The 27,080-nt window shown below is 38.1% G+C and overlaps 2 protein-coding genes across 5 annotated transcripts in view; both read right to left on the bottom strand.

Moving 5' to 3' along the window:
• Positions 1-7,047: 7,047 nt before the first annotated feature.
• Positions 7,048-12,280, bottom strand: LOC145239265 (uncharacterized). 2 transcript variants are annotated; one of them, XM_080102571.1, is made up of 5 exons: positions 9,068-11,831; positions 8,873-9,011; positions 8,447-8,663; positions 8,069-8,249; positions 7,048-7,976 (listed from the first exon to the last, which is right to left on the bottom strand). In XM_080102571.1, exons 1-5 carry the CDS (start codon positions 9,189-9,191, stop codon positions 7,804-7,806), a joined length of 834 nt encoding a protein of 277 aa, XP_079958697.1. In that variant the 5' UTR covers positions 9,192-11,831; the 3' UTR covers positions 7,048-7,803. The 2 variants fall into 2 exon arrangements, with proteins under 2 accessions (XP_079958697.1, XP_079958696.1); XM_080102570.1 differs by having other exon boundaries at positions 7,233-7,976; positions 11,763-12,280.
• A 6,053-nt stretch (positions 12,281-18,333) lies between these two features.
• The window catches only part of LOC145238344 (uncharacterized), a 50,772-nt gene continuing 42,025 nt past the window's right edge, over positions 18,334-27,080 (bottom strand). Inside the window, exons 11-15 of one of the 3 annotated variants that reach the window (XM_080101479.1) lie at positions 26,498-26,710; positions 24,025-24,067; positions 23,013-23,128; positions 18,677-18,823; positions 18,334-18,515 (exon numbers count right to left, since the gene is read on the bottom strand). In XM_080101479.1, the coding sequence (XP_079957605.1) occupies positions 18,492-18,515; positions 18,677-18,823; positions 23,013-23,128; positions 24,025-24,067; positions 26,498-26,710 (543 nt within the window). In that variant the 3' untranslated portion in view covers positions 18,334-18,491. Of the gene's footprint in view, positions 18,516-18,676; positions 18,824-22,077; positions 22,154-23,012; positions 23,129-24,024; positions 24,068-24,208; positions 24,261-26,497; positions 26,711-27,080 lie in introns of those variants that run through there. The other 2 variants (XR_013862104.1, XM_080101480.1) reach the window with 2 other exon arrangements.

The following is a 27,080-nucleotide window of genomic DNA, read 5'->3' as shown; positions in this document are numbered from 1 at the left end:
TAATGGTTTGTTCAGAATTGACTCCAATGGTTTGTGGTCAGTTTCCACAGTGACAAGCTCTTTTCCATATATGTACTGGTAAAATTTCTTTGTAGCAAAAACAATAGACAGCATCTCTTTCTCTATCTGTGCATAGTTGACTTCTGCCGAAGTCATGGACCTAGAAGCATAAGCAACTGGTTTTCCTTCTTGGATTAAACAAGCTCCAAGACCACATTGTGATGCATCTGACTGTATTGTAACAGGCTTAGTTACATCATAGAATGCAAGCACAGGCTGACTTGTCAACACACATTTCGGTTGACTTAGTGCTTTATCATGCTTTTCTGTCCATTTCCATGGTACATCTTTCTTCAGCAATTCTCTCAATGGTGCTGAGATACTTGATTCATTTGGTATGTATTGTGATAAATACTTTGTCATCCCAAGTAAACGCTGCAGTGATGGCACATCACTAGGTTTGGGCATGTTGACAATTGCATCAATTTTCCGATTATCGGGCTTCAAACCATTCTCTGAAACAATATTTCCCATGTATTCAACATTCTTTACCTTAAATTGAATTTTTTCAGCATTGCATTTGACTCTCTTGTGTCGTGCGCGCTCCAACACCTTTCTTAAAATATCATCATGTTGCTCTTCAGTTTCAGCAGCAACAATAATGTCATCAGCAATGATATAAACTCCCTGCAGTCCTCCAAAAGCTTCTTCATTATGCTTCTGCATTACTTCACTGGCAGATGAGATACCAAATGGCATTCGTAGAAACCTTTTTCTTCCCCATGGCGTGTGAAAAGTAGTTAGGTATGATGACTCATCACTTAATTTAACATGCCAGTATCCATCCTTCATGTCAATAACAGTGAAAAATTTCTTTCCATTCATGTGGGACTGAACATCAGCTGGAGTGGGAATCGTGTAGCGTTCGCGCATGATTACTGCATTCAGTGATTTTGGATCAAGGCAAATACGTAAATCACCATTTTTCTTTTCAACAATTACCAGATTGCTAACCCAATCTGTTGGTTCATCCACATCAGCAACAATCCCCTGCTCAGACAGCTTGTCTAGACAGACTTTCAATTTGTCTCTTATTGCATATGGAATTTTGCGAGGATGTTGTATAACTCCACCAGCATCTGGCTTTATTTGAATATGGTATTCTTTCTTGTATGCACCTATGCCATTAAATACATCATGATACTCAGACTTAACTGTTGCCAGTGTCAATGGCTGAGATGTGGAAAAAATTCGTTTTACCAAATTCAGTTCATCACAGGCAGTCTCTCCTAAAATTGGCATTTCAGCAGCATCTGTCACATAGAACAAAAGACTCGATGAACGACCTTTGTTATAGACTACAAGCTCGGTAGTGCCAAGCGGTTTTATGGCTCTACTTGCAAACGGACGAAGAACAGTGGCGCATTTTCCAAGTGGTGCTTGACCTACTTTCTTGAAAACATGCAATGGCAACACATTGGCTTGAGAACCTGTGTCCAGTTTGAACTGCACTGTAGAATGTTGGGACTTCTGATTTACAACAGATAAAGTTACTTTCATCTTTGTTTGCTTGCCCTCAAAATGTTCGATTGCTGAAATTGACAAGAATCTGTTCACTTGCTCATCAGCAGAGCTTGCAGCAATGTCATGCACAGTACTTGTGGACACTTTCTTGCATACAATTGCAAAATGATTACGTACACCACAATTATGACAGGTTTTACCATATGCTGGACATTTTCCTTCTTGGTGACGCTTTCCACAATACTTGCACATTGGAGCATTGTATTGTACTGGTTTCTGTGGCTTTCTGGTGAACCTATTGTGAGTCTTCTTAGTGTGAATGGTGTTGACTTCCGGTTTGGACTTGTCCTTCATCAGCTTTATTTGTGCCTTGCTGGCTTCTGCAGCTTGACAAATGTGTAAAGCTTTGGCCAGTGTCAGATCAGCTTCTCGCAGCAATCTTTCTCTAACACTACCATCATGGATACCAAACACAATCTTGTCCCTTAGGTGTCTGTCTTTGTGTTCACCATATTCACAACCATTCAACAAAATTCTGAGATCAGTGACCCATTGATCAAAAGACTCACCGTCATGTTGGTCTCTTTGCCAAAACTTGTATGTCTCAAATACACAGTTTCTTTGAGGTTCACAGTACTGATGGAACTTCTGTAATACATTCTCATAGTTATCATCTTTGTCATCATTTTCATTGGTGAAAACAAAAATAGAAAATATATCTTGAGCCTCCTGCCCTGCGCAATGTAGAAGAATTGCAACCTGCGTCTTGCCCGGTTTGGAACTTAATTCCGCGGCGGTATAATATGTTCGAAAGCACATTTCCCATTTTCGCCAGTTATCAGCTGTATTTCCTGATGTAAAGCGCATCAAAGTGGGTGGCCTGAACTGATCCATCCTAAAGTATACGATTCAAATCTTCTGACACCATGTAACGTCTGGACCGCGTGGGCTGTATATTTAGAATGATAACGAACACAAAATGGTGGCAAACATAACACGTGACCACTTGAGGCAGTATTTACATGCAACTATCACAGGGAGTATGAGAGCCAATGCGACGACATAAGAGCCCATGGGACGATATAAGGACCTATAGGAGAGTATGAGAGTCCGTGGGACGACATAAGATCCCATGGGACGATATGAGAGCACATGGGACAATATGAGAACCCATGGGACGATATGAGGATCTATAAGAAGTGTGAGAGCCCATGGGAGCGTGTGAGAGCCTATTGGACAACATGAGGACCTATAGTAAAGTTTGAGAGCCCATGGGATAATATGAGGACCTATTTTGAGAGTCCATGGAACAATATGAGGACCTATAGGAGAGTGCAAGAACCCATAGGAGCGTGTGATGGAATGATATGGCAATTCTTAAATCGATATCCCAGAGAATGATATTAGAGTCTAGAGTCTATTTAAAAATATAATAGCGTAGACCACCGCAGCTCAATAAAGCATATCTGTTTTAAACCAAAGTCTCTGTTTTGACAACAATAAATGCGCACGAGTAGCCTAAATCAGCAATAAGCGAAATTTACACGTGAAGAAGAACAAGAAACGAAATGTAAACGAGCAATTCAATAATAAAAGAAATGTACACGTGCAATTCAATAACAAACGAAATGTACACGTGCAATTCAATAACAAACGAAATGTACACGTGCAATTCAACAATAAACGAAATTTACACTAGTAATTCAACAATAAACGAAATGTGCACGTGCAATTCAATAACAAACGAAATTTACACGAGCAATTCAACAATAAACGAAATGTACACGTGCAATTCAACAACAAACAGAATTTACACTAGTAATTCAACAATAAACGAAATGTACACGTGCAATTCAATAACAAACGAAATGTACACGTCCAGTTCAATAATAAACGAAATTTACACGTGTACTTCAACAGTACACGAAATGTACACGTGTATAAGAACTAAAAAAAGTAATTTTTTGAGGTGGTTCTGTTCGCTCTTGATCGACGTTTTTGATGTGGCTTTTTGTCCGCGGTATTTATAAACGGCACCGAAAGTTTGCCATCTGATGATGTTACGTGCCCGTCCTTTTGCCTATTTTGAAAAAACATCTTCTCCTTGGTCAATTGGCTCTGTGGCGACAACTTAGCCCATTGTGCCATAGGCATAGCATAACGTTTCCATTGACCAAAAAACAAGTATTCTCCCATTCCATAAATACATTTCCAACTCTTTTTGCTGATTTTTACCAAATTTGTTATGATATCAATTAAATCTGGAAGTGATCGGCTTTTCCAGTTAGAAGCAGATTTCAGAACGTGATTAATTGATTCAGAATTGTTGTTTGTGCAATCTTTTCCGATTCCCTCCGAGATTTGTGGACAAATCACTCCAGTTTCAAGCAATGGTGGCAGGCGTTTTTCGCAATACGCCACGAACTGTGGATATTCTACGTTGTTTTTTAAATGTCGTGTGCATATCAAACAGACAGGATCTTTAAATACACATTTAAGCGCTTGTGAAATCGCCTTTTCGTCATCAGATCCGAAGACTAATTTTGTAGAAGAATGAAAACCAATCGCAATTGCAATTTCTGAAAAAAATCTTTGAAAAGCAACTTTAGTAGAGCACCCATGTATTAGAATGGGGCCGAATAATATTGGACGATCTCTGGCTTTCTGTCTAACTATGCCATCATGCTTAAAATAAGTCGCGGTAACAAAGCACTTGCCGAGGTTGTATGTCTTGTCAATTCCTAAAACTGCAGTTCCCTCGCAGCACATTGCCTTCAAAAGATCCATCATGTCGGAATTAAAAAGAACAATCGATGGAACCTTCTCTTCACTGTGATAAACAGCTCGCACCAAAGGATGAGAGTTCGATGCCATGTTTATTACGTGCAATTGCTCATCGGCAAAGTTTCTTGTCTGTGGTCCACTTTTTGTTTGATTTTGACTTTTCTGCTGTTGCTTAACATTTTCTATTTGTTTTTTGTCCCTCACGCCGCTGGGGGACGGAAATTCCTGCTCTAAAATATTATATATGTCAGCCATGGGCTCTTATATCGTCCAATGTGCTCTCATATCGTCCCATGAGCTTTTATCTCGTCCCATGGGCTCTCATATTGTCCCATGGGCTCGCACACTCTCCTATAGGTCCTCATATTGTCCAATGTGCTCTTATGTCGTCCCATGGGCTGTCATATTGTCCCATGGGCTCTCATATTGTCCCATGGGCTCGTACACTCTCCTATAGGTCCTCATATTGTCCCATGGGCTCTCATGTCGTCCCATGGGCTCTCATATTGTCCCATGGGCTCGCACACTCTCCTATAGGTCCTCATATTGTCCCATGGGCTCTCATGTCGTCCCATGGGCTGTCATATTGTCCCATGGACTCTCATATTGTCCCATGGGCTCTCATGTCGTCCCATGGGCTGTCATATTGTCCCATGGGCTCTCATATTGTCCCATGGGCTCGCACACTCTCCTATAGGTCCTTATATTGTCCCATGGGCTCTTATGTCGTCCCATGGGCTCTTATGTCGTCCCATGGGCTCTTATATCGTCCCATGGGCTCTTATGTCGTCCCATGGGCTCTCATATCGTCCCATGGGCTCTCATATCGTCCCATGGGCTCTCATGTCGTCCCATGGGCTCTTATATTGTCCCATGGGCTCTCATATCGTCCCATAGGCTCTCATATCGTCCCATGGTCTCATCGGCCTTAGGGTTCTGATATCGTCTTATTAGTTACCATTTCGGCCCAGTGGTTCTCATATCGTCGCATGGGCTCTTACGCGCTACCATGGGCTCGTATCGTCCCATTGGCTCATCCTAAATGGCAGTATGATCGCAGGTGCGGTCACATGCGGCCACATGCGGTCACATGCGGTCACATGCGGTCTCATGCGGCCCCATGCGGTCACATGCGGCCACCTGCGGTCACATACGGTATTTAGTACCACCGAGGAAAAGCTATCAATTATCATGCCCAAACTATGACTTTGTGATTCATTTTCGTTGTAAAAAGGAAGCACAAGGTTTAATAATCTGGTTTAAATTTAAGTGAGAGTGTTGTAAATTTTAAAGCTTGAAGGAGTTTTGCACTTTAAAAAAGGAATTTATAAGCTATTTGCCTGCAAATAAAGCAGCAAGTGTAGCAGTTAAGAAACTGAAAGACAAATAATAGTCTGTACACAAAAATTGAAAGAAAAGATGTTAAAATAAACAAGTTCTGACACAAATGCAAAGTGGTTGGTAAATTTGTCAGTTATGATACCAATAAACAGCTGTATGGCTAGTTTTTTTTTGTGACAATAATCTGTGAAGTGTCATAGAATATGTTGAAATCGCTAACTGCGACTATAAGTTACTTAAATGAAACATTACCATTTTTTTTAAATGTTGTCTAACTGAAATACTTCGACCTTTTTCGACTCATTACTTTTTTTTCTTATTGTTTCTTCTATATTCTTGTTGTGTTTTACCGTATTTACAAACGCTTTGTTTCGAGCCTGTGTAACGTGTGTTTTTATTCCACATTAATACTGCATGTTATGGTGTTTATCCGTCGCTGTGCAAGTAAAATACACAAATGATATCGTCTGCTGTTTACACTCGTGTACATTATTGCGTCACAAAAATTACGTCACAACGGAATTGCTAATTAAGATTTGTATTACTTGTTTTTCTACACAAAACAATGGCTAGAAAACTAGAAATGTAGCTTTTCTATAGCCTATATTGCCAACATATATATGTTCAATATAGGCTAAAATTTGGAGCAGCACCCCCACAAATTTTAGGCACGATCGAGCCGTCACTGGTTGTTACCCACAAAATGTTTTGATGGATATCAATTACCCCTTTTTAGAAAAACATCATCTAATATAGCTTGCAATCCAAAATAAACCCACAGAAAAACAAAGTCATTATTTATTGTACATTCAAAGGTTCATTTCAAATGCAGTTAATGGGAAGGTTGATACTGCTTTTTAGCTCAAAATCTATGTTACCCCTTTTAAAATGCCAAATTACCCCTTTGGGGGTAATTACACACAGGTTAAGAACCACTGGTCTAGAGTCTATCGTTGCGGGCGCTATTGTGTTGTCATTGTCCTAGTGTGCCAGTTTGATCGCATCGCCGTTGCCCGTTGCAGTGTTCATTGTTTTATCTATAGGAATTAGTCACAGCGAGTTAATGCCTTTCCCCCGATCATTGTAACGCATGGTATATAAGCGCCCCCGTCTAACAAGATAAAATAGAATAACGATGTACTAATACAGAAATCGTCCTGATCCACGGGTGCTCAACAGACGATTCCAGTCACATATAGGCTATTGACTTTAATTAGCTGACAAATTCAGCACACACTTAAATCAGTCTGTGTATTTATTATTGCAAAACCATAGGACTGAAGATGCCATATATTCCCAGTCAGAAATTTATGTCCGGGCCAAGCACAATTATGTTTGGTAACGCTAGGCAGCCACACATGGGCGGCACCTGGGTGCCTTGCTTAAGTTGTCATATATGTGTGGCGTATGTTCAACAATGAAACACTTCGAGCTTGGCGCCGAACGTTCCAGTTATGTTTGGTCCATACACGATGCCGTACGATCGGCCTAAGATAATAACCAGGTATGACGGCCCGGTTTTTAGCCATACCAGGTCCTAGTTTAAATATTGTTTGAACCACACATAACCAATCATCTAATATCCTTGGCACTGCCAGATTTTGCCGTCTTTCAATATGACACTTCCAATAATATTTCCTGACAATGTATTAAAAAGAAGTACAAAACGAAATATAAAGGACGCCTGGTTTTGATCGGTGGCCTGGGCAAGCATAAAACACACAGTTTGGAGGGCCTGCGAAAAGCATAAGACACACAGGTTGGAGGGCCGGCGCAAATTATAAGACACACAGTTTGAAGGGCCGATGCAAAGCATAAATAACACAGTTTAGAGGGCCGGCGCAGGGCATAAGACACACAGTTTGGAGAGCCAGTGCAGGGCATTTGACACATAGTTTGGAGGACTGGCGTAAGGCATAAGACACATAGTTAAGATGGACGATGCAAAGCATAGGACACACTGATTGGACAGTCTGGGCAAAGCATAAAACACACAGTTTAGATGGCCTGCACACAGCATATAACACACACTTTGGAGGGCCTGTGCAAAGCATAAGACACAAAGTTTAGATGGCTGGGACAAAGTATAAGACACACAATTTGAAAGGCTGGGGCAAAAGCATTCTAAGTCACATGGCTGGCAAACAGACCAACCTATGCATCGTCGCAAGAGTCAGTGTCATCACCTGGGTTTTCATTTGGCTGTTGGATTTTTGCCCTTTTCACACGCCCGCCATCCCAGTCACCAACCCCTGGAAGGACCCGTTTAACTGCAGTGCCTATTTCCTGGTGACTGGCACCATTGTGTCTGGTGTATGGCAGCACATCTACAAAAGTTAAAAACAAAAATTCAATGAATTGAATTTTAAAATCCGTATCATCATAATGATAATTACAAAAAAGTTTAAAGAAGTCTTACCTATCAAAAAAGCAAACAAAGGATGAGTTTTAAAAGAAATTTTAGTCTGTTTCCTTCCACAACCCAATCCACTCCATGAAAATTTAAGTGCTAGATTTTTCGTCATAAACAACTTGATGAAGTTGCGTAATGTGCCTCGCAGGCCGTCCATATCAATAACTTTTCCAATTCTTTTCTTGTCCTTCAAGTATGTAAACATGCAATTATGATCACACATAAAACATCGAAACAAATAGAAATGTTTGTCATCCAGTAGTAGGACTGGCAATTAAATGATAATTTAAGTTACAGTAAAAAAAAAACAGATTTTGTTAACACACTACCTGACAATTAAGAGTATTAAGTATTATTGCCCTTTTAGGTGAAAATGTAGCTTACATTTATTTGAGTGATTAATTCAAGCAGATCTTTTTCATTGTCCGCTGGCTCATGAAAGAAACTTTCTGTCACGGTCGCACACACTTCTTTTTGTTTCAGTAGTTCAACAATGGTTTCTAGTTTGTCGTCCATCCTTTCCATCTTAGCCATTAGGGCTTGATATTCATTACTATTTAAAGGTCTTTGTTTTGGTGGTAATGGCCGTTTAAATGTATTTCTGAACATAAAATGAGGTAATTTAACATTTTATGACATAGAAATAAGGAGGTTAAAACAAAAGGAAACCTTAATGCAACAATATGCCTTGATCATTGATTATAAATAGCATCAATATGTAATTGAAATAATACAAAAACACAACAGGTCATATTGATAAAGTGGAGTACCCATTGAAGCAATATTCAGGAGCTAGTGATATGTACATACATTCTTGGTGATGTGTCTGTCCTTATTAATGGTGAAATGTTCTTCGAATAATGAGGTTCTTCTTCGAAGGATACGTCTGACTCGGAGTCCTCAAAATTACTTTTGGTGTATCCCTTTTTTATACACCGATCATAAGTACCTGCAAAGATATAATACAGCCAGTCATGCTTATAACAAATTTTTTAATACACTTACTAGCTTGACAGAGAATAGTACATGGGCATGTGCACCATTCTTTTTCTGCCACAACTTCTTGTTTGGTCAAATCCTGCACGTTACACATCTCTGGTGGCCATTTGCAAGCCTCCGTGCCCACCATCCATCCTTTAGGCCAGGGGCGGGCAACATACGGCCCGCGGGCCAGATCCGGCCCGCGACGGGGTTTTCAGCGGCCCGCGGACAGTTTCCGGTCTTACATGATAATGTGGCCCGCGGCCACAGTCTGCCACAATCACCCACTACTTGCTTACTATGTCAAATTATAGTTGTAACGGACAGTAACGCTCCCCAATAATAAAAAAAAACTTTCCTGCCGTTGTTACCATTGCACCATACGTCCATTGTTACGACATAACTGCCAACCTTATGTGTGGTCTGCTTTCACGGTTTCCTTTGTTTCCACACGTGTACCCTAGTTATAGTGTTTCAGCAGTACCTAAGTCTGTGGTGTATGCATTAAATTTGCTGTGGTGAATAATTTTATGTTATATCAGTTAGATTGTTTGGACTGTATTGTAATTGTGACGTTCTTGATTGTATTTGGTTTAGTTTAGGTGGTCAAGAATCCGTTTTAAATCACTGGATAAATACGCGATTAATGTGTCGATTCAGGAATCCGGCCCGCCAAGTACTTCGTTTTCCCATATCAGGCCCGCCGACTGGAGAAGTTGCCCGCCCCTGCTTTAGGCACAACATCATTTGTGCCGTCACCAAACTTTACACAGACAAAGTTTTTCATTTTTTCAGCTCTGTAAAATCTCTATTGAAAACATATATAATTTTAATTTTGCAGTAAATTAATAGCAACAAATTTTTCTTTGTATGGCAGTATAATACACTTTCTTATTTCTTGATTAACTTTTAGCAATTCAAAATCTTTTTTTAAACCATACACTTTGTAAATTTCCACTTCTTTAGAATTAACAGGTAATTTAAAAAGTGGATAATTCTTTACATACTGCTGAACGATAAAATATAATTTAGAATCAATGTCACAAATGTCACACACTTTGTAAACTTCATTTTTGTGCAACACAGTGGAGTCAGCAATTGTATTTCTTTTAATAAGAAAATTACTATTTGGCAGTTTACAAGTCTTGTAATAACATAGTGTAAAAAAGGTGGGCGGAAAATCTATTACGAGGTTAATCTCAACCAATGCTATAGCTTGTTTTTCACGAAAACATTGCCTAGAATCATCAAATGAATACTGAAAATTTTGGTTTTCATAATATGCAAATCTTGCAATTTGTTGTAAAGGTTTGAAACCAGATTTGACACTATTTTTCAAAGAACCCAAATAATTTTCAAATGGGAAACAGTTGATGTTTTCTAGAGAACCATATTTTTTGTAATCATCAGACAAATGAATTAAACAATGTACATTATAACTGACAAATGATTTACCATAAATAAGTGCACACTTACAAACAAAATCTTTTAGCATTTTAGCACTTAAATTTAATTCTAGTTTTGTAATGTTGACAGATAATAAATATCTCATAGCTACTGAAAATCCCAAAAAATGATAGTATCGTTCAGTAGAGAGGATGTTTTCATTTTTTAATAAAACTATTCCTACATACAGCATAAATAATCTAAATTCTGTTGCTTTCCAGTAAAGCAAATCAGGGCCTCAATTTTCTGTTAAATTCAAGGGGTATAAATTCTTTGTATCTCTTAATGTTCTCACTGATCAACATTAGAGCTGTTGATGAAAGCTTTGGTGGAAGTTGTCGTGGAACTCCTCTCCACCAGATTAACAATCGCCGCATTACTCCTAAACATGTCAAGTGCATATAATCTAGTACAAAGCCTGTAACCATTTCCACATTAAAAGCTGTCAGAACTGAAGTACCAGTGTGGTGGTTGGAATCGATTTGATGCGAAAAGTCATCATCAGTTCGACTTGGCTCATCTGTTTTCAACTTGCACACCCGATTGTCGAAATATTCACCTTTTACCGTGCACCTTTCACAGCTGTGGTAGCCAGTGTGAGACTTGATTAGTTTCAGACTGGAACGAGCTGGAGCATCACAAACATATATTCCTGAATTTCCAAGTTTGTAAGTAAGGGTATCGCTGCAAATTGGATTGCTTTGCAAATCTTTTATGTCATTTAGTAGTGAATCCAAAAAAACACTCGGGTCTGGCATCTCTCTGTTTGAAGATTTGTTTGTGCAATAAATTCCTGCACATAGTGGTTTCATATTGACATTTAAAATTGACATAAGTATTGGATAAACTTTAAAATTTGGTGACCCATTAAATAAAGGCAAACCATCAATATTGATTAATAAGTAGTACTTTGTTTCACATGTTGATGCCACTTGTCTGATCAAAACTGATTTAAGATTATCTTTCCAATTGTTAAAGTGTACATAAGCACCACCTAACATATTTTCATAGCAGAGCTTTGGATGTGGCAGCAAAGTGTAAAAACTTGCTGGCAATTCTTTATGAAAGGGTTGCAAAACTTTGAGTAGTCGAGATACTGCAATTTTTGGTACATTTGGTTCTGTTATTGCCCAGTGCTGAATTGCATTTGTAAGGCTCGGTTTGGTATTATATGCCATTGGCATTGTCTCTGTTGGCTGTAAAATAGGTGCAGAATCAGAGCCAGACATTGATGTTATTGAGTTGGTTGAACTACATATGCCTTCACACTCACTGTGTGGTTCAGAATCTTTCATGCTGTGGGTATCTTCCGCAATTATTAAAGCTGCTGCTGCTTGTAGTTTTCTTTTCTTCGAAGATTGCTTCCTTCTCCATTTCTGTGTTCTTTTTAAGTTGCTGAATGTTTTGTACGCTGCACCCTTTTTTGGTGGCATCATTAACCTACGTATTTTAGTCAGATCCAAAATAAACAATATAGTCGTCGTACACTAGTAAACCTCCTTGATTAAGACTTTCCCGCCGCCAAGCAACACGTGATCGCTTTTCCCCGCCGCCAAGCAACACGTGATCGCTCTTAGTCCGGATTCAAAACGTTCAAGATTAGCATTAACCAATCAGGACAAACAACGTTTCGTAAAGTTCACAGGTCAAATGATTGCGCAAGTATTGTGCAATTTGGGTTCAACAACGTTTACTTGACAATTGACATGATTTGTGACATGTGTAATATCTATGTAATTGACGCCCTGAGTTGTCAAAAATTAGGCGCTAACGAACCGTCACGTCAACTTTAGGCTCGCTAAAGGTACAAAAAAAAATAATGATCACACATTAATTGCATTACTTTTATTTTTTTTTAATGTTTACCAATTCAAGTCGTCGTACGAATTGTCTTAAAACTATCGCGTGAAAATGGTGTCAATAATAACATTGTCAACCAATAGCTTAATATTCTCTCAGATACCGCATTTCGCCAGACTCGAACAGGTGTGGCGCCACACTCTCGGCACCCAAGTATGGCATTTTCTTGCTTAATCTTATCAAAGCCAAGTGTAATTATACAACATTTGCCATTTTAGGTCCTAGTATGGCGAAACCATGTAAGACCCATAGAAACAAATATGGCGTATGCTCTGTTAAGTATGAATCGGCCGATCCTGGCATAAACGATAGAAAAACGAGTGTTGGTCGGGTATGGCCCGGGCGTTAGGTGTAGAAAATTTTTGACTGGGTTTGGGCGAAATCGATTTCCGAAAGGTTGTGCAATAATAAATACACAGACTGATTTAAGTGTGTGCTGAATTTGTCAGCTAATTAAAGATAAAATAGAATGATATGGAATGGTATAGAGATAACTGCGAAGCAGTGCTGGACTGTTGTTTCGTTTACGTGTGGTTGGACGTGAATAAATGCAAAAAGAAAGAATTGCTGCCGATCAGAGTACACGAGCGTTAGCTGTTAAGGAACTTCCGATAGTCAGTCCCAATTAGGTCGCAATGGAGTTGCTCATTAAGATTTGTTTTACTTGTTTTTTCTACACAAAATGACTAGAACACTAGAAATGTGGCTTTTCTTTCTATTGCCAACTTATATATGTTCAGTTAAGGCTAAAATTTGGAGCAGCACCCTCAGAAACTTTGGGCACTAGCCGCCACTGTACTGGGGTCACCTCTGAAGCGTCGGTGCAGACCAGCGATCACGGTATACTTATCGATAAATCATAGTACGCCAACTGGCGAAACCCTACTACGAAGCTGGCATGTGCAGGCACCACTTTATTTCAACAGTACTATTTGCGCCACCTATCATAATTTATCAAAAGTTCGGCCACCGTCATCAGGTCTGGTGTTAGTAGATTTTGCTGGCCCGATACCCAGCTTTCAGTCCAATAACAGTGCCCGACATTCTACACTAAAATGGGCCACTGCGATCTAACCCAATCCCCGACACTTTAGGGACCACATAGGCTAACTATGAAAATACATATTTTACGTTTAAATGTTGTTGTGCAGGTCTGTATTAACAATTTCAAAGCCATGTTTAAAGTTCTGCAACGGCTTGATCCAAGGTAGCCTCAGTTTAGGCACAATAATTTCTAGATTCTCGCGTCCTGTTTTCTTGGTAATAGGATTTTTTGACTTCGTAAGTTAGAAAATTGATTACAACAAAAGCGAAAACGATTGTAAGTGGTTGCTTCATTGTATAGTTCAGGCTCGTATGGGGAGTTCAACGACATTGGTTATGTTGGAACGTTTATGGGGCATTGACTTAAAAAAAATAACGTCATGAAAACCAAATATCTTTCTTGCCGCTGGTAGGGCGAGACTATAGCCTACATTAAAGCTTGCAGCGGTGATTTGGCATTGCACAATCCAAATGAGACCATGGTTTTCTTTAATTCCAATACTGCTCCAAGCCAAATCGTAATTGTACAGGATGCGAACGTTTTATAAGTTGTTTGTTACGTAATGGTTTAAAATCCAGAAGTATTTAAGGCATATAACGCATGACTAACTTTGGCCCGATTCTTGGCATACCCAAAGTCTTTGTTCGGGTATGACTGGCATACCGGTGTTCGTCGCCTATGGTTTTGTGTTGTTTCAACAAAACATTGTTATAAGATTTGACGTATAGAATTAAGGAAGAGGTCGGAAGCCGGAAAATGGCCCTGGTGAGATGCACCTTCGGAAAACACAATAATCTAGAACAGGGGTGGTCAACCTTTGTCACTGTGGGGCCAAATACAATTGCAATAATTAGATCGCGGGCCGCACCTTTATATGGCACAAGGTGATTTTACTTCGTTGCATAGCCTACCAAAAATGCCTTACTACAAGTAAAATTCGTATTTGATTCTAGCCACATTTTGCCAGGTCGCAGAAAAATAGCACCAGGCGCACTAATCTGCTCAAAAATATGTAATAATTGCACTCGTTTTCCAGTACATTTGAAGTCCAAGTGTCTCTGCGGGCCGCACAACCTTTAATCAAGGGCCGCATGTGGCCCGCGGGACGCAGGGGTTGCCCACCCCTGACCTAGAATGTGTGATTTCGTAATGTAGGCTGACTAGAGGTTACATACATTTCTATGCATATCGTTAGCCTACATCCGTCAATGAGTCGTTTTTGGTCGAAACCGTCTTAAGCCCGTTTTCCGCGATATTTTGCGGCCACCTCCCCCCATCTACTTTTTCACATTAGTTATGCACTGTTGTATTGTGTGGCACTCAACTGTTCTCTTCTAGGATACGCTTTGTTCTTTGTAATTATTTTATCGTATATCGCAGCTCTTATGCGTTTTCGCTTGTGTGAAATATTTCACTCCGCATGCGGCCCTGATAGCCGCGTTTGAGTATATAGTGTCTGATAAAAACATATCTCTCCAGTAGAGAATTTACACGTTTACAACTGTGTTCTGCACTTATTATTAAGAATTACTTGTCCCCGTCAATAAGAGAAGAACTGCTGGTGCAGAACGACCTTGAAGATGTACCCTATTCTGTGATCATAGAAATACAGACATCGCGTCGGTCTGGAAAACCAGTTGTGCGTAATGGTGCGGTATTTTAAGCGTTCTTTGAATTAAATTTTGAAGACCTTTTTGGGCCTTTTTTAAATGTTCGCTTACGGACGGTTGTAATGCTATGTAAGGAAAAAATAACACTGTTGTGGTTAAATTGCAAGAAATAATGCTAGACCTCATTCTTATCAAATATATCTGCCACCTCAATTCAACTATGACATAGTTACTATATATGCTCATCATATGCATTGAAAACGGTGTCACGTAACTTTGCGTAAATCGCTGCGTGCTCCAATCGAGGTACCAAGAGTTGTATTTAACTACAAATGTTAGGGAAGTATCTCTCAAGATTCTCAGGGCATGCAACACACGTTGGCTTTCGGTGTGTTCTTGTATAGATTGTATTTTGGCTCAATACTGTGAGTTAAAGTTGCATTTTCAATGCTAAACTTTTTGCAATACGTACTCTGACCCGGTGGACAAAATCTGGTGTATTTTACTGCCGTTACTCCAGGAGCTGAATCGAATCGAAAAACGGGTCTCCAGATAAACTGTTGAGCGAACTTACGTCCCTTTATTTATTACTGCTAATAAAACGAACAATGATACCTTGCACTTTCATCACGTGGAGCGCGATACAAGATTACAACGTCGAAGACACATCCATTTAACTTCCTCTGAGCCACTACCTTTGGGATTGATTTTAATTGATGGTGAACAACTTGGGGTCCACTTCTGTCAGTGTAGTTAAGAAAAGCTGCCGAAACTACATGTTTGAATTGCTGCGAAAGATGCGTGAAAGACTTCCTAAAATGTAAAGCAGCTGGAATCTGGGTGCTTGTGATTCGACTTTCGGCGGATTCTACACTGAACCTGCGTAGCTCAGCTGGTAGAGCGCGAGTCCCGGAAAGACTCCTGTTGAGGGTTCGAAACCCACCGCAGGCTAGATTTTTCTAGCCTAAGCCTTGCCATATGGTGGCGAATGCTTGGTGGGTGGCTGATTCGGTATGGCGGCTTTTTGGGGGGCTAGAGGGGTAAATATAAGGGCTACAGGGTTACACACAATTGACACCTATAAATGACAAATTGTGCAGACTGTCCAAATTTCATTTAATTCCGACACCGTTTAAAAAACTCACCCATTTCAGGGGTTAGTGGGGTAACTGAGGGGGTTCAACACCCAAAAGTATAAAACATGAAATCACAATGACCCAATCAACAGTCATGAAAATTTTTATCCAAATCGGATAATGTTTAAAATTATAACCACTAGAGGTGTTATTAGCAACATTCGTCACTGCTTATGACGTCATAAGGCTGTTAACACCCCCTCTGACTGGCATGTGCAAAAATGTCCACCCACTAATGCACAACCACAAGTACCATATGTTCTGTAGCCTTTAATATACCATTACACCACAGAAATCTTTCGTTTGTGGTGGGCAGCAACGTACAAAAACGTTTTACACTTTGGGGTCTAACGTAGGGTTGCCATATTGTATGATACACAATCCCTGACAATATTTACCTCAGTTGCTTTAACCCAGTGGTTTTCAAACGTCATTATTTTTTTCTAAACGGTCCAATTGCCATTATTTCGAGGGCTCGCGGTCCTTAAGCTCAAATGTATATTTCAGAAAAACGAAAGTCGATTGCAGGATTTTAGCTAGTCATGCAAAATTGCGCATAACAATGATCCAAATCTGACATCACAGACAAGACAAAAAACATTACAATTGTGCGCGAACAATTGCATTTTTGTTAGTTGTCATGCAATAAAGCCTATTGTTTACAATGGAGACGGTCGATTCTCACTTAATTTTGATTTAAACTTATTCAGTTGCACAAACTGACGCCAAATCAGAACATAGAATTACCCTTTTCGCGGTCACCGCAAAATTGCCTCACGGACCCCATGCAGGTTGAGAACCGCAGCGTTAACCTTTTTTGCGATCCAAACACTTCTATTATGAAATAAATTTCGAAAATTCGAAAGTGACACGCACGGCGACATGAGAAAACTTTATACGATACTCTGATCGTTGTCAATTAACTTTCTGCGAAGGATTCTGTTTAGTTTTTAGGCTAAGCTCACTGGTCGCCAACCTTTACCACTCTAAAAGCCATTCGCACCAATTTTACTCAGGAAAAAAAACACTGTAAGCCACAAAGACCTTTTCAAATTTGAAATAAAATGCCACTGTAAAAACGTTTTTATTGTCTCCCGACATTCGACTTTTTGTTGTTATATATTTCCCTTGCATTTGAGGTACACAGTTACAGCAAATGAAACTTCCCAAGTTTCCACGTAGCATCGAATGCTGTGGTTTCTTGAGACGCGGGTTTTTATTTGCGTATTTAAGGCGTATTGTTAGACAACTAGTAACAAACAGGTGTTGTTACGCGCACACACACACTGCAAAACGAAAAAGTAACCGTGTGCGTTAACCTGCGCGCCGCCAGTTTACCTCTTTACGTTTCATTGTATAGACGCGGTTGTAGTTTACTAGAAACTTTCTCTATTGGTACATGGATTTCATAGTAAATATAATTTTTGTTCTTAAATTCCTGACTTTTAAGTTTTAAGTACATTTTAACATTTCTCCCTGACGCCGATTTAAACACTAAATTCCCTGACATGTCAGGGAAAATCCGGACGTATGGCAACCCTAGTCTAACGGGGTAAATACTGGGGTTATCAAGTCAAACGAAGCAAATGGCACATCTGTATATCTGTAACTACCATCTGTGCAAGTTTCATTCAAATTTACCTAAGATTCCATGCAAAAGTGCATGGAAAAACTTCACCGGAGAAAAAAAAATGATTGAAATAAAGATGCTTCGGATAAGGGGATTTTCGGAACCGTAAGAAAAAATTAGCAGCATTTTATTTTAAGTTACCAAAATCAGGATATTTCGAGCTAAAATTCAGATGCGATTTTTTGGGTTTTGCCACAAAGAATATGTTTGCATTTTTTTTAAATTCTGCATGCTAGACTTAGTACAGGTGTGAAATTTTACCTTTCTACCTGTTCTAGAACAAAATATATGCGATGTTATGTGTGTTAGGTCCATCAAGCCATTTGAATTCAACTTAACTTTGTTCAAAAGACATGAAGAACATGTTTGCAATGCTTAAAACTGTTGACGGCCAAGTATTTTAGCTAAAATCTAGAAGAGTACCAAGGAGGATAGGCTACAGTTTGTAAAGATTAGCTGGGGGCTACAGTATTTGATATACTTAACATTATGTACCACACATCTAAAAATTGGTTTATAAAAAATACTGATACTTAAATATTTACAGACACAACAATTGACAATTGTAGGGTAAGTTTAGTTTATTAACGATTTGTGACAAGAATGACAAATCGGTTTTTTTAATTTGGATCCATAGCCAAAAGATACACATAAACAACCAATTGTAAACAAACATGGTGAAAAATGATTTAACGTTGGCCCATAATAGTATTTATCTTGTTCATTGGTGATAAGAATTGATGTCCTAAACAAATAAATAAGTTGTTTAAGACTGTTTATTACATAATACCACAAAATTTAAAAATTCAAATTTTATACAGTAATGATTTTTATCAAGTTTTCAGCCCCATTTAATTGAAGCAGAGTAAGCACTTAATACCATTTTCGTGTTGACTTTTTACCAACCTGATAAGCATTAGAAAATTGAGAAGCATTTGAATATGATCCATTTAGGAAATAGTTTTTGTCAAAATTGCTGTACTGTCTATTGGTGTTTGTGGATGGATGGAAATGACCATTTGGTTGTGGTCGGTGTGAATTCATTGTTGAAAGCTAAAAAATGTACAGACCAATTAATTAATTTACCGTTTCATGCAATAATACAGATCAACTAGAAAGGTGGCTTTCTAATATACTTCCATTTTGTACATTCTAAATCCTTTATTACCAATTTACTATACACATCATTTGATTTACACATATGATTGCTTTTGCAACACATGTGTTTGTGCGGATTTACGGCAAACAAATGTTCCGGTTATTTTTAGATTTTTAAGAAAAAACTTTCCAAAGGCATTAACCCAACTTTAGGTTTTGTCCAAAAAAAAAACAGTAAATAAGAACGGGAAAAATACTTTCAATTTAATCTCATGCTTTGACCCAGATATTGTCATTCAAGGTCAGTTTTTGAACACAATTTTCAAAACTTAAAATGTGTGTGATAACTTAATAAAACGACATAGCATAGCTGCGCAAAAACAGCTGTCTCGTAAAACGCCTGTCCGGATGTTAGGCTGAGCCCTCCCGCTCTGCATTCACCCGCCTTAACTGTAAACCACTAAATTACTCCATTGAGATGTGAGACTTCTATCTGACTGACAGTGTACACATATTATAGACTGTAAAAGTAACTATTTGGCCGATCAAGGGAAAATTGCAAATACTAAACGAATAACCTACTGCACATAATTGTTTTAACATTTTAGCACATTAGGGCTTGTATTCCTGGCCTAAAACTAAAACTTATTTTTTCAGGGTTTAGGGGTGAAAATTGGTAAATCCAATAAAAAGTTACAAAATTCTTTAGAATACCTTACATTGCACCAACCAACAAAGCCGTTTTAAAAATTTTACGTTTCGGGGGCCTGTGGGTGAACCGCTGGGTCAATCGGGGTCAAACTTCAGGAGGATTAAATTTGGATTATTAACTAACATCTCTGTAAATTTGAATACATTTAAAGCACTCTTTCTTGACCAAACGCACAAACCAGCATTAGACAGAAAAAAATACGGACAAAACAATAGGTGTCCCCTTTAGGAAGGGGACCCATAATAAACATGATCACTTCCATTTCATAATTGTCTATATAGATTAATGACTATCAGCAGATATACATTTGCAGCCTAATTCTAGTTAAAAATTTAGTCCCTATCTATACCCATGAAAATATAATTGTTTTTGTAAACAAACACGGATGTGTTCCCTCATACATGTGTACTGAAATTGGTGGATTTTTAGATTAGTATGGTGTAACCACTTTTTAGATACAGAAGTACACATTTAAAAAAACACAGAATGCCCTCTCATATTTGAAATGTGCAGTGCGATTATTTTTAGATTCCCTAAGGACAAACTGGTAAAAGCATCAACCCAAAATTACAAAAGTTTTGTCCATATTTTTTGCATCATTAAATTGTTTGTAGTGCCCTGCAATATACAAAAAGGTTTTACACTTTGGGGGCTAGTGGGGTAAATACTGGGGTTATCAAGATGGCACATCTACAAGACTAGAAGTAGCATCTGTGAAAGTCTCCAAATGAAAAGAAACACGAAAATAAAATTGAAAGAAATTAAAAAAACTTAGTGAAATCAAGATGCTTCCCCTCAGTTGACACCCACAACACAGCAATGAACCTGAGGTCATATTTTCCTATCGTTGTGTGCTGCGTCTTTTAACAAAGATTAATATTGCAATAACGTAGGTTCTACTGTGCGTGCATTACAGAATTGTAATTTGTTGTTATCAGCTGTCTGTTGTGCAGATTTAGTGCTATGTTGGCGCTTTGGCACACATATCATAAAGTTGATTCACAGTTTATAAAAAAAATATGTTTTGGCGTACCACGGATACCGAGCGCCAAGTATCCATCCCATCACTATGAGTTTATTCATGTCCAAAACTAAACCTGACTGGAGTGTATTCTCTTTAAATTAGAAAGTCTTGGTCAATTTCTCTAACATTGCCCATAGTTTGTGGATCAGAGGTGTCAAACTCATTTTGGACCGAAGGCCAGACTTGGACAACTACATAATTCTAGTTGCCTAATTCGGCAAATTAGAGCAAAATGGCAGTAATTCTAATCTAGTTTAGAAATATCGGGTAAGCTCTAATTCTAATTCTAATCTAATTTACAGTTTTCCACAAAACGCTAGTTTGTCCAACGACATTTTTCAGCAAGTAATATGAGCATGTCTTTTGTGTCCAGATCCACATCACCAACAAGGTCAAACAAACCACATCACTGAAACAAGTTTTTCAGTTATACTTGGCACTGTGACGAACAGTACCTGCAGTCTTTATTGCTAACCTCATGGGCTGTTGCGTCATAATACAGTCTGGTGATAAAAGGGAATACAGTTTGTCGGTCGGTTGAAGTAGGTTTTGCATAAAAGTTAACTAACTTAGCATCGCCCGATTATGGAAACCAGTATTCTATGTTCATTAGTATTTAAGAGTCTTGAGATTTTCGGCTTAAAAAAAATTAATTTTGGACTAAAATGTTAAGACGGCTGTATAATTTTTCAGGTCTTCAGCGAGTAGGCAAGAATAAAAAACAGCTGTCGCTTCGCCCATTTAACAACTCCTTGAGTCACTATAGGAAGCATTATCTGGCATCGACTCAAAAGAAACAAAAAACACAGTGATCAGAAATTGCAGTAGCTGCGTAAATCGTGAAGGAGCAGTACAATTGCAACTGTCCGCCGACGTCGAGACTCACCAAAATCTCAGGCCAAAATAACAGACCATTTTCCAATTGATTTTGCTCGAGAACTACATGACATGACGGCCACAATCAGGTCCGCCTGAACGCATTTTATCTAATTCTAGTTCGAATTCTAATTTAATTTCCAGCTTTTGAGAAAATGGTAAAATGGTAATTCTAATTCTAATCTAATATGAAAAAAACTGAGATGCTCTAATTTCAATTCTAATCTAATTTGAAAAAAAAAATCTAGTTGTCCAAGTCTGCCGAAGGCAGCATATGGCACAAGTGGTTTCAAAGGCGTCAACCAGAAAACTTAGGCATTTATAAGTAGAAATAACAATAAGACCAGTTTCTTTCTTTGTCTGGTGGTATATGTGTGTACATTATAACTGTGTTTTTCTCTGTAATACATTTTTGTTCTTTTTTGTACTTCATTGGTTCATTGTGGCAACTATGGGAATGCTTTGTTTATGCCACAAAAGAAAAGAATGGAAAGCTTTTGTTGCTTTTCAAAACCTTTCTGTTCATATCATTCAGTAGTACATAAACATTACATGCTTTCGACACCCTCACCAACTATTTTTTAACAGCACACATACCTACTAGATCAGGGGTGGGCAACCTTTGTTACTGTGGGGCCAATTACAAATGTCAAAACTGGGCCGCGGGCAGCACCTGTGTACAACACAAAGTGATTTTGCTTTGTTGCTTACCAAATCTGCTTAACTACAAGTATAATTCGTATTTGATTCTAGCCACATTTTGCCAGGTCGCAGAAAACTAGTATCAGGCGCATTAATCAGGTCAAAAATATGTCATAATTGGACTCGTTTGCCAGTACTTTTGAAATCCAAGCATCTCTGCAGGCGGCACAACCTTTACTGAAGGGTCGCATGCGACCCGCGGGCCGCAGGTTGCCCACCCCTGTACTAGGTGGTCATTATAAGAGCATGAAAATGAAATCGCTTGATTGACCTAATTTATGGCAGTGTTGACCACTTTTACTACAACAGTGCACCTCTTTGGACAATTTAGGTGAAGCAAAAACTTTTTTCTCATTGCAAATTTATCCTTTTTTTAGTTTTTTTAGGAGATTAGTTTGTATCAGACCTGCGGAGTTTTTAGATTTATATAAAGAAAGTTTGTTCATCGCCAGCAAAAAAACATTACATTGGCATCTCTTTGTGACAAAACAACTTTGTGCCTACTATGCAAAAGTGCCACAACAACTGTTAAGGTGTAATAAATTTGCATGCAAAGGTTCTGTTTTGCAGACCCTTTTGTCATTTTGTTAGCGGAAAATAATTTGTCAGCTATCAAACAATATTACAGATGCCACCTGTTTTATTTTTCATTTGCAAACTTGTTTGATTGCCACAATTTGTAATTGTACCTTAAAAATCAATAATTTTAGAATTACATGAGCCAACTGAGTCTGTCGGTAAACCTAATTAAAATGTAAAAAGAAACTTTGCAAAACTATGTACACAAAACTCCTTTTTGAATAGTAAGCAATTAATTATGTTGATCTTACCTGTTTTGTTGAAGGCACATTGGAACCATATTTTGTTGAGCCAAATCCACTTTTATGGTTGGTTGACATATTTTCCATTTTGGCAGCCACTGACCTGCTTGTTTGATCTACAGCCACTATTTAAAAAAAAAAAAGCCGTGACTACATACTATACGTAAAGTATAAGTTAATTTTGACCTACAAATTGAAAATTTTGACTTATCAAGAATTCAAGTAGTTAAATTATGCACTATTGTACAAAAAGTAAATATGACTGTAGGCTAAACTAACTAGAGCGAAAGAATGTGCAAAAGTCTAACAAAAGGGCAAAAATCTGAACACAGACCTAGCCTATTCTGAAAAGGGAAATGATCTACGGTAATTAAAAATCACTGCCAAAAAACTGAAGCTAAGACACAACGAAAATTGTTCGATACATTTGTCTGCAGCTGCCGTAAAATGACTTGGGACCAATCAAAATTTTGCACGTTTTGAAGTGTGTTGAGCATCACGCCATATCAATCTAATTATTTAACTCACTTGATGGTTTATGATTCACAGTAAGTAGACAATGGGCCAATTACAACAGTATAAAGTAGGCTACAAGGTGTAAAATGAAAAGTTCACTGACAGTACAACCTTTACAACACCACGGCAATGCAGTTTGTAAACAATTTTAACTTTGTAAACAATTTTGACAATTTTTGACCTATTCTAAAAAGTTTGACAAATTTTTGACTTTTTTTGACAAGTCAAAAAATAATTGCCCTACTGATAACTTTGCAGCATTCGCCCTTTATGTAACATAATTGTTGCCACAAGCGGAAACGAATAGTTCCCCACACATGTGTGAACAAATTATTAATGGTATTGTGTGGCTGACCTTAGCACCAACTTGAATATTTGGGGGGAGGGGGTAACTTTGTACAAGTGGAAGTCGATGGGGAATTTAAATCAAAGTTTGGAACTGTAAGCCTCATTGACACAATAAAAGTAAATGGCACCTGTCGCAATCAGGAACAGTGAAAGTTACCTGTATGTTCTGCTGAATTACTGGCATCCCCAGCACCAATAACCTGAAACAAATCAAATCTTATTTAAAACCAGAAAAGTGACTTTTGTATGTATTGCCACTTCATATATTCTCTGTCTAGAACAATTTATTACATACACCACACCATACTTTGTTTTGCAATAACTGTTTTTTTTTACATTACCTTCATGCAACAGTCTCACAGGTGGTAGCAAGCTGAATGACTGTTTGATGACCTTTCAACAATGTTTTCAGAGTTAATCCCTTATGTACAACATTGTTTGGCAATTTTATTTCATGTCCAAAGTAAGAAGACAAGTTGGGACAAAAGTATGACAAACCATTTCTAACTGTGTTTTTGTGATACCTCCAAGCCAGGGGTGTGCAACAGGCGATCCGCGGGCCACAATCTGTCCCGCCAAGCTATTTAGTGTGGCCCTCACCAACACACTGATTCAAAGAAAAAATGCAATTCTTCTGAGAATTCAGCAAAATTTTCCACCAGTTATTGGTTAATCTCCTAAGGTGCTATACTATATGTAAAGTATAAGTTAGATCTGCGTTTTCCAACCGGTCCATACAACAGGTTGCAAGTACTTCACCAAATGTGACAGAATAATGCCCTTTGTCTAGCAAACAGTTATTTTGTTGTGAATGTAAGTGTAGTGTCAAAACTCTATGTTTTAGAAAATAAATGTATTGTTGCTTTGCAAGAATTTCAAATTTATTGCGTTCATGAAAAAAAAAGTATGGACCTTGCATGATGTCCGAAAGTGATTACATGGCCTACAGATAAAAAATGTTCCCTGCTCTAAGCACAGGCGCAGACTTAGATTTTTTCTGAGTATGATATATTAAATGATGTCATTAAATACCAAACATCTTCCTGTCACTACATACTGTAGACTAAGTTAAAGCTTGCAGAATATGAGCTTTACACTCTACCAGCAGGCCCTTTAGCTGCTGTGTAAATCAACAGATGTCTGTGCGTGCTAACACAACATTGAAAAACATGGGAACCCCTTGCTGAAACCACCGGGAAGGCGGAGCAGTAAAGATAGATGAAGATTCAGCCTGGACGTTATCTAATGTTGCAAATTTCACACTTTATGCTGTATGTATTGGTATACATCAGCAAGACAAAACTGTAACTGTTAAATATGTATTTTCTTTAGAATAACTAGAAAGGTGGCTTTCTTATATACTTCCATTTTATATATTCTCTATCCTTTGTATACCAATTTACTATAAACATCAGTTGATTTAGACATATTATTGTTGTTGCAAACAAAAACAAATAGGTCCCCACATGCGTGTGTGTGCCGATTCATGTAAAAAAAACAAATGTTGCAGTTATTTTTAGATTTTTAAGGACAATTTATTAGAAAGAAATAACCCAACTTTAAAACAGTTTTGTCCGTATTCTTTTTGCATCATTATTGTCATATAATAGTTCTTCAGTAGCCTATTGTGGTGTAGTCGCCGAACGACCGTTTAAAGATCTTTTGACCTGGTTTTAATAGCATGACATCCTTAGTGATTAACAATAACATTTCTCCAAATCTATATTTAACTTACGTATTGTTTCTGGAGTATATGTGTTTAAAATTAAAGAAGCTATGTTGTGACAAAAAATCATTCTCAACTGTGTTCTGCGTTTCCTACAAGTTGACCTTCAGTTGTTATAAGGCAGCCAACTTGTCAATGACCGATTAATGACTTTTTATTGCATCTTTGGAAAACATGTAGTTTTTTGCCTTCATGTTAATCAACAAGTTTGCCTGAAATGTACAAAACCGAAATGTCGTTTTAATCACTTCTAAGATACAAAACTTTCGTTAAAGCTAAAAATATGTGTTCTAACTTGATAAAACCACATAGCATTACTGCGCTGATCTAATCATCAAAAAGACTGCCCCGTAAAACGCCATGAGTAACCCACTGCAAACAATTTTTTTCTAGAGGTTTCACCTTTTAGTACATATCACGGGCTTGCATTTCTGACCTAACACCTGTATAAATTCTAATAAATTTGAAGCACTCCTTTCTGACCAAGCGCGTTTAACAAACCAGCAGGCAGGATAGAAAACATTGGGGTTTAAGGGATGGAAATAGGTAAATCATTTTAAAGAGCACAAAATTCTTTAGAATAACTTACATTGCACCAAACAACAAAGCATAAAACTCCTTGATCATATACTTTAGTCAGTACAGCCGTTTTAAAAAAATTACGTTTTGGGGGACTGTGGGTGAACCCTTGGGTCATTCCGGATCAAACTTAAGGAGGATCAAATATGGATAAATAACTATCATCTGTGTAAATTTGAAGCACTCTTTCTTGACCAAACGCATATAACAAACCAGCGCTAGACAGAAAAAAGAAAAATGGACAAAAACAATATGTGCCCCCTTCAGGGAAGGGGCCCCATAAAAACAATATATCACGTAATGATCATTAATTGCATTTAGTTACCTGTGAATCATGATGGGATTTATTTTGAACATCCAACTGAACTTGAAATGTTTGATAACCTGACTGCTTTTCATGTGGAAGTGGAATGTGTGTCTGCGAAGTGTCCATGTTGGGTTGCTGGGCATGTGATGGTGCTACATTTTCCAAATTAGGGGAATGAGCAATTGGAGATTCTTTCATCTCATTGTAAGCAGCAAATTGTATTTCAGACACCTTTAAACAGTAATCAAATAAGTGACAATTATTCAGCATGTTGCCACCAGTCATGGGATTAAATATGCATCACCAAATACATGGAACGCTCTTCAAATACTTGTGGGTTTAGTATTTTTTGTTATGTATTTTTTCATGTGATTTTTGAGCTACAATTATAATTGTGTTCAATTTCCGCATTTGTTTTTAGTTAATGTTTTGCAAAAGACAAACAATTCCAATTTTCTGCCTAATACAGATGAATCCGGTTAATGGCATCATCCATTTGCCAAGGGCATTTGATGCGATTAACCGGATTATGCGATAATCCGGTTGCTATGTAAACAGTACACGCCGTTAACAAAAGTGCTCATTTTCACTTCCCCGGCTA

Source organism: Phallusia mammillata, chromosome 7 (assembly GCF_965637545.1).
Source record: "Phallusia mammillata chromosome 7, kaPhaMamm4.hap1.1, whole genome shotgun sequence".
NCBI lineage: Eukaryota > Metazoa > Chordata > Ascidiacea > Phlebobranchia > Ascidiidae > Phallusia > Phallusia mammillata.
This window is presented reverse-complemented; position numbering and strand designations above follow the sequence as displayed.

Coding starts and splice junctions, on each gene's coding strand:
- LOC145239265 (XM_080102570.1), bottom strand. CDS start 11,925: ATGATGCCACCAAAAAAGGGTGCAGCGTACAAAACATTCAGCAACTTA. Junction 9,012..11,762: donor GAAAGATTCTGAACCACACA/GTGAGTGTGAAG, acceptor ATATCTTTGCAG/GTACTTATGATCGGTGTATA. Junction 7,977..8,068: donor TTTGTTTGCTTTTTTGATAG/GTAAGACTTCTT, acceptor TAACTTTTGTAG/ATGTGCTGCCATACACCAGA.